General features: G+C 36.9%; 2 protein-coding genes across 2 annotated transcripts; one reads left to right on the top strand and one right to left on the bottom strand.

The window, feature by feature from the left end:
* Nucleotides 1-930: 930 nt before the first annotated feature.
* mrpl36 (mitochondrial ribosomal protein L36) lies at nucleotides 931-3,083 on the bottom strand. The gene is made up of 2 exons (XM_053489770.1): nucleotides 2,941-3,083; nucleotides 931-1,361 (listed from the first exon to the last, which is right to left on the bottom strand). The coding sequence occupies exon 2, from the start codon at nucleotides 1,348-1,350 to the stop codon at nucleotides 997-999; it is 354 nt and encodes a 117-aa protein (XP_053345745.1). The 5' UTR covers nucleotides 1,351-1,361; nucleotides 2,941-3,083; the 3' UTR covers nucleotides 931-996.
* Nucleotides 3,084-4,349: 1,266 nt separating this feature from the next.
* Nucleotides 4,350-6,142, top strand: ndufs6 (NADH:ubiquinone oxidoreductase subunit S6). Its single transcript, XM_053489769.1, has 4 exons — nucleotides 4,350-4,510; nucleotides 5,108-5,161; nucleotides 5,266-5,388; nucleotides 5,970-6,142. Exons 1-4 carry the CDS (start codon nucleotides 4,367-4,369, stop codon nucleotides 6,039-6,041), a joined length of 393 nt encoding a protein of 130 aa, XP_053345744.1. The 5' UTR covers nucleotides 4,350-4,366; the 3' UTR covers nucleotides 6,042-6,142.
* Nucleotides 6,143-12,837: the final 6,695 nt, after the last annotated feature.

Here is a 12,837-nt window from a genome sequence, read left to right as displayed (position 1 = left end):
AAGTAAAAAAATTTTACACATAAATATCTCAAATGACTGTTGATCTATCAAATAAAATCCCAATAAAATACATTTATGTTTGTGGAAAAGTCAAGAGGTATGAATACTTTTGGAAGGCACTGTACTCTCTCAATGTAAACAATGACCTGCACCAATAGATATTACTTTAAAATGCTAAACTGAATATTTTTCATGGCATATAAGTGCTATAAGTAAATGTTAACATGCATTTTAACACTTTTTCATCTGCAATTCACTCTCCGATCACCAAACAGGCAATGTACGTATCTGGCTGACAAAGAAAGAAGTGCAACTTAACGTAAACAAGGCATAAGATACTCAACCTTACACAATTTGATTTCTTTGTACTATGCAGACATAGGTGGGCTTCACCCTGAAATAATATCACGGATAGCATTAAAACTGATCAGCTTATTAGTTAACCTTTAACTATTTCTAAAAACACTTTTCCTAACTGTTATTACTTAATTACCTAATGTTATTTCATAGTTCTAAAATATCAGTATTGTTCTAAAATGTAGGGAAAAAATCACTCAACATAAAACACTGAATTAGAAGGTGTCCAAACTTTTGACTGGTACACTACCTACTGTAGTGGCTTTGAAAACTACATTAGGACATGCTGAACACTGTAGCCTATGTGGACCTGTTGTAGATCAGTAGATTTGTGTTTTTAAAATCACAAGAGCCTTAACCATCATCTGCTCAGCTCTGTGCCTGGTTTGGATTCTGTCTCAGTTTACAAAAAAAAAAAAAAAGTACTTCATAGCTGGTTTTACACTCACACACACACACACACACACACCAAAGAATAGTCATTACCCTTTCTGCTACTATAATACAATACAAAAAATGAGTATTTAACCTCAAGGCTAGCTTAACATTAAAAAAATAAGGGTCTACAAGATCTTCATGCAAGTGACAAAACTTTATTATGACAGAACAATCAGTGATCAAAAACCCTTTACTACAGGTTCACCCTTGCCGCTGTTTGTGCCTCGGGTGGCTTTTGCAAAAGACATACAGTCGCCCACGGCGACGGACGAAAAAGCAGTCTTTACAGCGTTTCTTCAAAGCCGTTTTGGTTTTCATGCCCATCGACGGCTGCATGACCACGAACTGTTGCAGGTTCTGTCCGAGTAACGGCGTTCGGAAGAGACTGTGCCGGGACTGAAAGCTTCCCCTGGCCTGAATCACAGCAGCAGTGATGGTGGACATGCAGCGATGTGCTCCGACAGGAGGAAGACACGCAACAGAAGCATACTGCACAGCCCGAGACAGCTGCCGAGTCAGCGACCCAAGCAGAGATGGGAGTAAAAGAGGTACCATGGCGCCACCACCTGGAAAAAGAGAGAGAGAGAAAAAACAATATGAAATCGGCATAGGTTATGTTCCATACACAGTAATTTACTAATAATCATAATTTCCCAAAGAACATTGCTCAGAAAACATTCTGTATGTTTTTTTTGTTTTTTATCCACTGAAGACATTTGATCTATCTTATGTTACTAAAAACTACAATCACAACAACCTGAAGGACTGAACTGATACACACATGCACAATCACCCTGATCTACAACCATCTCAAAATTGTTCATACCCACCTACCTGAACTGCTCTTTGCAATATTTTATTTTACTTGCTATTTGCACACCATATTTTTTAAAAATCATTGCTGCTACTTTGGAAATGTCAATGTTTACTGGTTACTGTTTTTCTTCACACTACCTCAACCTTGTACCACAAAAAAAAAAAAAAAAAAAAAAAAAGTACTGTAACGTGTTACGTTGTCGTATTCTGTTGTTCTTTAGCTCTTTGTTTGCACATTTGCACATGCACTTTGTTGTCTCTTTTTTGTGTAGAAATATTTAGTTTTAGGTTAACTTAAAAATGTAAATCTGTCATATCTGAGCTAGTCAGCTAATTAGAACTCTTAGTTAGCTAGCTGGTTCCGGTAAAGTGTGTTGTTAATTTATGTTGTTGCATTTATGTAGCACCTTGGACCTGGAGGAACGCTGTTTCGTTTCACTGTGTACTGAAATGTATATGGTTGGAATGACAATTAAAGCCGACTTGACCTTTACTCGGGAAGACTTTTCCAATGATGGAAATTAAAAAAGACACAGCTTTTGCTCTAACTGTTATAAAGCTTCAACACTGGAGACTCAAACAAATAATAAATAAGCATAATACATATATAAATTATGTTTTTCTTTAAATAATAATAATGTTAGTTCATGTAATGATAATCCTAATTTAAATGATTGCAAGCCTCTGCAACTCAGCTGTTAGATAAAAAAAAACAATTTAAATGTGTTTAAAAACCTGTGACTTGCTCTGCAGGTGGAACTAGCCAGCAAATACTTAAATTTCTCCCTTGGTATTATTTGTTGTGCGTTTATTTATCTGCAGCCAATTTAAAACATTGTTAAACCAAAAAGAGAATTCCCACAAGGTCAACAGTGTTCCTAAAAAGCTCTTGGAAGTTTTGTCAGGACATAAATTGCTCGTTCTTTTTTAAAGACATTTTTATAAACGTGGAGGCAATTTAAAGTATTTAAAGTGTTCTATTGTTCTATATATATCTATTCTTTTAATATTTATGATGACCATGATCTTTGTACTGGGAAACAGAATGGGAACTTAGTGTGATCTGGGTGCCACAAACAACTTGTGTTAATTAACCTTACATGCATTCAATGCATAAAATAAAACCCTTCATTCCAATGCAGGAGTTCATGAATTATATGTTGATGTTCATATAACATCTCTGAATCCTGCAGCTGAATCCCAATCTCTACTTGTCCTAGCTGTCTGTTTATTAGCTAATTAGCTCTGTTAGCTTACACCAGGCTAATAACTAATGCAATTAAACGACAGAATTTCTGGGGGAGGGAACAAATGAAAAAATGCACGTACCTTCTCTCTATAAACTGTATGTTATATGGAATACTGTGAGTATTAAATACTGTTAATCCAGATCACGGCCCTGTACACACACGCATGCTTCCATTCAGCAGAAACCCCACCACTTCCGCTGTGACGTCAGTGACTTTGAGAGACGAATGTCATCAGGTGCGCATGCGCGAGATTCTTCTTCTTGTTCCTGTTGTTGTTGTTCTCCGTCTTCTTGTGCCCTCTAGAGGAAAATAGAGGTATAACTTGTTTTAAAAATATATGTATCAGCAATTCTTTTTTATTCAAATACATGAATCTCTTTCCATTTTTTTGTTATTTATTTATCCTAAGACTAATCAAATTAAATATATATACTTTTAAGCTAATTAAACTGTATATATGGTCACTATTGTATTTATATTTTATTTATGTCAATTAGCTTAATCTGCATGTATTTGGACTGTGAGAGGAAACCTGAGTACCCAGAGGAAACTCAACAAGCACCAGGAGAACATGCAAATTACACACGCACACGGGAATCGAAACCTTGACCCTCGAGGTGCAAGGCGACAGTGCTAACAACTAAGCCACCATACCACCATATACATTACTGCACAGTGAAATTGTTTATTCTTTACATATCCCAGGGTGAAGTCATTATACAGCGCCCCTGGAGCAGACAGGGTTAAGGGCCTCGCTCAAGAGCCCAACAATCTGGCAAAGCTCGGGCCCGAACCGCAGACCTTCTGATCAGTAACTTAGAGACATATCACACTGAACGACCGCAGTATCATAAATCAGGAAAGAGCACAGATGCTGTCCCCCACTACCCAAAACTGTGCAGTCAACATTACCATATACAGTACAACTAAGACTGCCACGTCTGAGCCTCGCCTGCCATGGGGGAGCCTCCTTCTTTGCCATGGTGTCTTCCCGATCACAAATACAGCTTTCCAGGGATTTATGTCAAATTCAAATTTTATTCGACACATACATAGTCATACACAGTATGATATGAAGTGAAATGCTTATACGACTGCTGTTGACCTCAATATTGCAAAAAATTATACATTATATTATATTACATTTACATTTAGGCATTTGGCAGACGCTCTTATCCAGAGCGACTTACAAAAAGTGCTTTAATGTTTACATCATTGGATACATACTTACACTGGGTTAACATTATATTAACATAATTAATAAGTTAACATTAACTGGGTTAACATTATATTAACATCATTAAGTTAACATAATTAATATTAATTGCGTATATATATAATATGCAAAACATTATTATAATTTCTAAATGTAGAGTTTTGCTTTAACAGGTACAGTAGACAGGCAGTGCGCGCTCTCGAACACTAGATGTCAGTAGAGAGTAATAACACGCGCGCGCGAACGCAGTACCAAAAGCGGCTCACCCGAGGGGAATTGTGGGAGAAAGATGGCGACCAACCTTCCCAAGATCTTGTCCTTCGCTAAAAATACGAAGAATTTCCTCACAACTTCACGACTTTCCGCCGTACTGGTTCAGCAATACAGTGTTCCTGTTTCTAAGTACGGAGAAACAGTCACTCACACGGGACAGGTAACGCGGATTAATGTCTGATTCGTTTATATAAACGATATATATAAAAAATCCTGCTAAGTCTAATGCTAAACGTTAGCACCAGGTTTGTTTTTCCCACCTCATTTGAGTCCTGGGAAATCACACCTACAGCTCTGTGATTGGTTTGGATTTAATGCTTCAAGTCAGTGCAGCGCAGCAATTGGCTACTGTCAGTTATGAGTGACCAATCGGAATGTAGGAAGGCGGGACTTGTCGTAATGTGAGTGGGGGGAAAGAGGCTATTGCTAATATGTTGTTTAGTCAGTGAAAAGCTGATGTGCTTTATATATGTGATTGTATGATGTTTAATTACAGGTAATTATTTTAGGTACCATTGAAATTGGAGATAAGTGCTGGTTAACAAGTGATGAGTTTGTTGTATTTCCTCAAAGCATTAATTATGGTGCTGGATCTAATTATGGTGCTTATCTGCAAGTGTCTGTATGGAAAAAAGACAGACAGTGAGTGTTATGCTGCTTTAACACACAGTAACATGAATGCATATAACTCCTGAAACTTTTGAACCAATTGTCAGAAACAGAGATTTATGTTAAAGTTTGCTTTCTTTCTCTGCAGGTTTTTGATGAAAATGATATACGAAGAGCGAGATTCGTGGGGAGACAGAAAGAGGTAACATTTAATAAATACTTTCTGTTTATATATTGAATGTAAATTTACTGTATATTATTTTACTGAAATTGTTATATTGTATTGTTTGCTTTGTTGTTGTGCAGGTGAATCAGAATTTTGCAATCAACCTGGTTGCGGAGGAGCCGGTCTCGGGCGCAGAAGCTCGAGTGGTGTCCTGTGATGGAGGAGGAGGAGCTCTGGGCCATCCCAAAGTTTATATTAACCTGGTAATTGTGCTGCTCAATCAATCAATCAATTAATTAAGTTTTCTGTAGTTTGCTGAATTCTGGAAAACCGCTTATACAAGGGATGTTTAAGTCAAACCTAAACTTGTGATGAAATTTCTGGTGAATGCAGTTGTCAAGTCTTCATTTCAAAGGTGCAAACATTTTAAAGTAGATCGTACATCCATGAATGACTATCTAGGCCGAGGAGGCTCTGAGCAAATGAGTGGAACGCCTGATCCTTGAAAATTGATGGATGACTTGTCACTAACTTGTAGAAGAGACACATTTGTCTGTGCGAGCTGTACACACATTCATTCACCAACACCAATTGCACATTACAGGACCTCGGCTGGGAGTTATTGCACTAGTGAAACACTGGGATAAGTGTATTAGTGTAGCAGGTGATTATATAAAGAAATACAGGTATGAGAGTGAAAACTTTATTTTGTGCAATCAAAGTCCCGATGTATATTCATGAGAAACGTTAAGTCGGATAACTGCAGTTTTTTGGATGACCAGGTGTTGCTCGGTAAATGTTATGTTTTAGCAGGTTTGAAGTTAATGCACAAATGTGTTCACAGGACAAAGTGACCAAAGTGGGTACTTGTGGTTACTGCGGACGCCAGTTTCAGCAGAAACACCACCACCACTGAGACGTCTCCTGTCCTCGTTCGTCTGCTGAATATAAATTATTCCCTTTGACCTGTGTGTCATGGTTTTCTGTATAATAAAATGTTATAACTGATTTAAAAAATGGCTGTTTCGAATTATTTTAAAGGCCTAAATTAACATGGCCATCAGAGCTCAATTTTTATTACTTTTTAGATAATGAATTTTTCTGTCTTTTTTTTTTTTTTATATATATATAAACTTGCTCTGTGGGGGGAGGGGGGCAAAAAGCAGGGAATTATTTTCTGTTTGCATTCACACACTCTAGAGACCCATCTAAATGTCTACAAGTGACTAAAAATGGATTTTAGCTTAATTTATGGTGTTATCCTTAACCTACACATTAGCAGCAGTTAGTCATTATTATCTTTTAAAACTCAACCAAGCATTTTAGTTTTCTGTAATGTTTGTCTAAATATAAAAAAAAGTAATTATTTGTAACTTTTAATCACGCTGGTGATCAAACAGTGTGCTGGGCTGAGGAAACACAAAACATTAATACCTTTTTGCCATGTTAACAAAAGAAAAAAAAAATTATATACCATATAATATTAAATATATATATATATATATATATATATATATTTAAATCACCTAAGCACTGTCACTTTGTTGTTGCTCGTTTGCACATTTGCACGTGCACTTTGTTGTCTGTAAAACCTGTAGATAGTCTTCCTTAGTTAGTTTTTGTTAATTTATGTTGTAATTTATGTTAGGACTATCTGTCTTGTCTCTGCTAGCCAGCTAACTAGGCCTCTTAGTTAGCTAGTTTAGCTTCTCTGTTAATTTATGTTGTAAGTTTATGTTGCATGTAGCACCTTGGTCGTGGAGGAACGTTGTTTCGTTTCACTGTGTTAGTTTCACTAACTGTATATGGTTGAAGTGACGATGCCTACTTGAACTCGAACTATATATATATATATACACACACACACACACACACGAGGGTGAGTTAATGATCCGCACTCCAGTTACATTAAACCTTCTGTTGGCCGCACTGTCTTATCCGCGCTTTCGGTTTAAGCCTACTGTACCACCAGTTGTTGCTATGCAGATGTGACAGTGTTACATTGGTTCATTCGTCCCACTTGTGATCTGCATGGAAGGAGAGCAGTGTGCAGTGATTTTTTTTTTTTTTTTGTGGTCTGAGGGTTTACCTAATGCAGAAACAACTCCCAGAAGAGCATAAACAGAAGCGTTTGGATAGCTGCAGACAAAATTTGGAGCGATTAATCTAAGGAAGGTGAAAGTTTCTTTAACAGAATTATTACTGGTGAAGAGACAAGGATTCATCACTGTGAGCCTGTGAGTAAAAATTACAGTATGGAACGAAAACATCCTCAAATCACAGACCAAGACAAAGTTAAAAAAAAAAAAAAAAGGCAACCATCAGCTGGAAAAATCTGACTTTCACTTGTTTGGTCTTCTGAAAGCAGCTCTACAAAGAAGCAAGATTCACTTCTGGTGAAGAACTGAAGACAGGCAGTGCATTCCTGGCTTGCTACTCTGTCTAAAACATTTTTAAATGGCCGAATACAAAAGCTTATTGACGAACAAAGTGTATTAAAAAAACATGTCAAAAATTATCTATTTGTCATTTCTAAAAGTTAATCTAAATAAATTCTACAGCCAGAGCGCAGAGTACTATTGCTTTATAGAAATATTTCCTACATGATTTCTTAGATTATTGAGATTATACTGTCACACATTCAACTGCATGGAAAGGGGAAATGGCGTAGTAAATGGAGTAAAATTGTACACCTCATGAGATAACTCTCTCTTAACCTTTTGTTTCTACAGCTAGATGGAGCTATTTGACTACACTTCATTTTATTCATCCTTTCTGACTCCTTGTTTGTCCTAAAGGCGATTCACAAATATTCCTTAAGATAAAAGTCCTGTAGTGCAAATCCTAAACATGCTAAAACGTATGTAGAGTCGTCCATACTGTGTTACTGCTGGCTAGAATTAAATGTGCATTCGAGTATCTACAGTATGACACTAAGCTTCAGTCACCCCTGATACAGAACTCTCCACTATTTGGCCACATGTAGCAGAACAGTGAATACCAATATTTTAATTGAATAGACATAAAAATACAAATCATACAAATTCATGAATCATGTTCAATAAAATATTTAGACTTTGGAAATGTTTTTTTTTTCTTCCCTAACATCATGCTTTAGGATTTCTTCAATCATTTACCATTAACTGTAGATATTAATTCATGAACGATGCCATGCTTCAAAGTCTCTTTTGATGTCACCAGACAGTTCCACCCCAGACCATCAGAGGGCTCCATCACCAGGATGCTCATTCACTTTATTTTATTATTATTATTATTATTATTATTTTTTTTTTTTTTTGTACAATATTTCTTGTTTTACAGCTTCAGTTTCCAGTATCGCAGAGAAGGCAAGATTTTGCAATATCATTTCAGTTCTTAAACCCTGCATCCTGGGGTTTTAAGATTGCCAGTGTAATCTAGTTGTCTGTTGTTTGTGTTTTAATAGTCAATTTCAGTTTGATCCCTTTACATAAAGTGTTGCGCTCAAAGCCTTTAACTTACAGTGCGTTTAGTTATGTTATTAGCAGTTTTCTGAATAGCTTCTAAGGGCCACACTACAGTCTGATGCACTTAACCCCAAAGTCTGGTACTTTTGCATAATATGAACACTTCATACTGTCCCCAGGGATACTACAGTATACTTGGTATGATTTGCACCAGATAAGAAAGCCAACTGTACCTAAACACGGAAGTGGACCACTGTTCTCAATGTGACATCATCCATGCCATGTGTATCTTCCAGAATGTCTGGAAGATACACATGGCTCCCAACTTTCCCCCAAGTTATGTCCACCCAGCACAAAGTAACATACACCTTTCTCGGTTTGCTGCCTGCCTTGAACATGCTGCAGGACTCTCATTCAGTTTGTGTCCTTCAACAGAGCCCTCCTTATATTCCAATGACAGATCTTTCTTCTTATTCTTTTGTCTGAGGTACTATGTCTGGAGGACCAAGTAAACATTGGAGAGAGATCTGTAACCCATGTGCTACAATGCAGGGTGCATTTAGCCAATGGCAAGTTTACTGATTGTCTTCTCTTGTGGTTCCCCCTTGCTGAGGCAGAGCGGCAACTGGGAGAGGATAAACTAGCCTCATCAGCTACTATCATACTACTAGCACTTTTCTGCTTCTACCTATGATTCTTCCTATATTCACATAATCCAGCCAAAATTGCCCTGCTCCAAAATGTACAGCAAGACCTTGGTGTTCACTTACTACTTTCTCTAGCATGGCGTCTTCGCTGTGAACAGATTCATCTTTATTTATTCTTTTTCTATATCGCTTATTCTTTGTACAGGGTTACAGGGGCCTGGAGCCTATCCCAGGAGACTTTAGGCCCAAAATCAAACCCTCAACCATGGAGTGCGAGGCTATTGTGCTAACCACTACACCTCTATGCCACCCTGTGCAAAGATATAGTCTTTATTCACATGGCACTGATTGGTGAACAAATGACTCAGATGTGATCTTGTGGTTAACCCTAGGGTTTCAGATCAATATCATATCATTCATTTTCTGTACACTGATTAATTGACCTTTCAGTCAATTAAATTCATAAATTTGTGATGCTTTCTGCAGCTAACTGACCAACTGTTCACTTTGGTCAGTTAGCTGCGGGGAGAAAAGACACAAATGGTTCCCCCATTTAAACAGACCTGCTTACCGGATAGTGGATGTAAGAAAATGGCCAATTTGTTCCTACTCTTATTTGTCACATGGAATCAGCATCAACCTGGTGAGAAGGCTCCTGGGAAGATTTGTGTATGATAGCGGCATTAAACAGCAAATCAATTTGTGTCCAATTAATTCTCACCTTGCTTGTGAATAATCTGAGGTTTATAGAAGCACAATATCTTACATAACTAGCATTTATTTCTCTGATGACTTGCAGCTAGAATCCTCAGGTTGAATATGTGAAAGCTGAAAACGGCAGAAGCATCTTCATACACAGTGTAATTTTAGACATTCTAGCGAAATCACTACAGATTTATTTATATGTTTTCTAAACCTCTACTTAAATCTTGTAGATATACAGCTGCAATGCAAAATGTTTTGCCTGGTGCTTTTCAGTTGAACCTGAATCTTCAAATGTAACGACCAAGCAAGAAGGGTATTAATGTGCTTTTACAGACTATTGACATGGATGGATTGATGGATGGTTCCATCCGGTACATCCCATATACATCCACCGTTTCTGTGGCAGTTATTTACAGGGTCGGGTTGCTGGCTCGATGCCCAATTGTATTGTGGACCTTATTTAAGGATTAAACAGTGCAACCTGGCAGTGTCAGGGCTCAAACTGGGGACCTCCTGGTCCATAATCCAACACCAACCACCAAGCCACCCCTTCCAACTTTTGACATAACGAACTCCAATGACTGTCCATTTCTTTATTTTCTCTTTTAGGCACACTACAAGTGATGAGGGAGTAAAGCAACAATAGCAAAAAGATGTGAAGGGGACTGTTCTTCGCTTGAAGCCAAATCACTGATACGCACTAAATTCCCCAGTGTTGATTTAATGCTTTCATAGTTCATTGAATCAGTGCTCTATAAACACTGCTGGGTGTTAATTCAACACCGGGGAATTTGCTGTAGGTTTACCCACCATCAGAGAAGATTCAGTATGGGTCGAATAATACATTTTGGGATAAGATCATATACAGTACAGTATACACAGTATATATAGTATATATATTTCATAAAGAATGTTCACTACTCGCATGCTAAATTGACTCTGTGGCATTTTGTGTCTAAGGCGTCCGAGTCTCTGGTGGTGCGTTCAACGGAACCGAGTTTTCCAGCCTGAGGCTCTCAGGTCAGAAAAGAAGCAGCCGTGCTGCTATAATTGGGGCCAGTGACAGAAAGCAAGAGACAGTGTGATGCTTATTAACCCTCATCGGCACTATGTCCTGTCCAGAGTGTGTGTGTAAGGCAACGGAAAGGCTTCATCATTAAGGGCTTTTACATTGTAGCTGAGTGGCTGGTTCAAACACAGCTCAGAGGGAAATCGTTTGAGTGAAACCGAGCATGCGAATTGTGCTGCATGGAAAAATCGCATTTTGTATTATTCATGCGGTTTGAAAGGGAAGCAGAAAATACTGTATATACTGGAGCATGTATTTGGTTGGTATGTTGCTCTAATGCAGGGTGGTTGTGTTGTAAGAACAAATCTGGATATCTACAAAAGGTTTTATGCCCTGACTGATATAATTCATTAAATGTATGGTATTCTGTGTAAGTTTTTATTTTGCTGCGTAAAGAGCAGCAAAATTATAAGACAGCATAATTTACAATATCATAAAACTAAGCATTAATCAGCCTCTGCTCACAATCATCTTTTTAGTAACATTTCCTGCGACATCATAATGACATACACAAGACCTAGCAGGAGACCTGTTAGCCTAGCTAGCATAGGCTAAACCTAGCTACCTTACTGTCTATCTATGTGTTCTGATCATAATAATAACTTTATAATAGTAACTTGGTTAACTTTACCTTCTGCACCTACACTGTAATTAATCCCAACAACTGACACGTTCACCAATGCACCAATTTTTTTTTTTTTTTTTTACGAGTTGGCTCTGTGTTTGCCACAATGGTTGTTTTGAAGAAAATTATAATGAGGTCTCAGGTCATGTGATCTCAGTGCCATAAAAGGGAGGTTGGGTCTATTTAGCATACAAAAATTACAGGCTGCATGAAACAGTTTAAAAAATATATTTTTTTTTATATTTTTTTATAGGTAGATGTAGAAAGGTCAGGACAATAACGGTATCACTCACCATTTTTATGTTAAGTGTAATATTGTATAGTCTTTAATATTGTATAGTCTTTAATACACTGATGCATGTATCTTGATACCAACTGATACAACAATCTTGTACTATAATTTTACAGAATAATTTTCGCAGTTTAGATAATATAGTCTTTATTTTTTTTAAGGATTAGCATTTAGCCATGAAGGAGTATTACATTTTATGCTGTCATAAAGCAAACTTTCCTCATGATATCATCTGATTCTGTACAGACACAGCCTGGTGTTGTACTATGAGTTTTTATTTCTTACCATAATTACAACATTATGGTCATACCATCATCTTCAAAGAAGATCCTGGCGTTTATGATGAAGATATTAGACACTTAAATACAGACACAAAACATGGCTAAGGGAACGTTTCCGTTAGAGTAGCATAACAAAAAGACACATGGCTTAAGTTATTTTTAATCCCTTAAGAAAATCTTACTTCCAACTGGAAATAATTGCCTTTATCAATTTGTAAAATACAGTCATGATAAACTATACTGTAAATTCTAGCAATATTATTGTTTAGAAAAAAATAGATATGTTTACAAATGTAATTTCTAGTTTTAAATATCATGTTAGTAGTACTATACTATAGCCTACTGTTTATGGTATGCTTTGACTTATCAGAGAAATAATCTTAAGAAATAGATTTTCAGCCTGTACAAATGTGAGGAACAAAACTACCACTGTAGAGCTAAAAATAAAATGTACTTTGTTTGTATACAGTGAGTCTGCATGTATGAGATGTACAGTACTGAAGGAATATATGGCTGCAAAATAAAATAAATAAATAAATAAATAAATAAATAAATAAATAGAACTGTGCATGTGACAACAAGTGAAGGATCAGGTAAAGGAAACACTGATGATTTAGCATAATGCGTTGTAACAACAGTGTAAAAAC

This window comes from Clarias gariepinus, chromosome 28 (assembly GCF_024256425.1).
Source record: "Clarias gariepinus isolate MV-2021 ecotype Netherlands chromosome 28, CGAR_prim_01v2, whole genome shotgun sequence".
Classification (NCBI taxonomy): Eukaryota; Metazoa; Chordata; class Actinopteri; order Siluriformes; family Clariidae; genus Clarias; species Clarias gariepinus.
The sequence above is the reverse complement of the archived record's forward strand: the minus strand, read 5'-3'. Positions and strand labels throughout refer to the sequence as shown.

Coding starts and splice junctions, on each gene's coding strand:
- mrpl36 (XM_053489770.1), bottom strand. CDS start 1,350: ATGGTACCTCTTTTACTCCCATCTCTGCTTGGGTCGCTGACTCGGCAG.
- ndufs6 (XM_053489769.1), top strand. CDS start 4,367: ATGGCGACCAACCTTCCCAAGATCTTGTCCTTCGCTAAAAATACGAAG. Junction 4,511..5,107: donor CAGTCACTCACACGGGACAG/GTAACGCGGATT, acceptor CTTTCTCTGCAG/GTTTTTGATGAAAATGATAT. Junction 5,162..5,265: donor TCGTGGGGAGACAGAAAGAG/GTAACATTTAAT, acceptor GTTGTTGTGCAG/GTGAATCAGAATTTTGCAAT.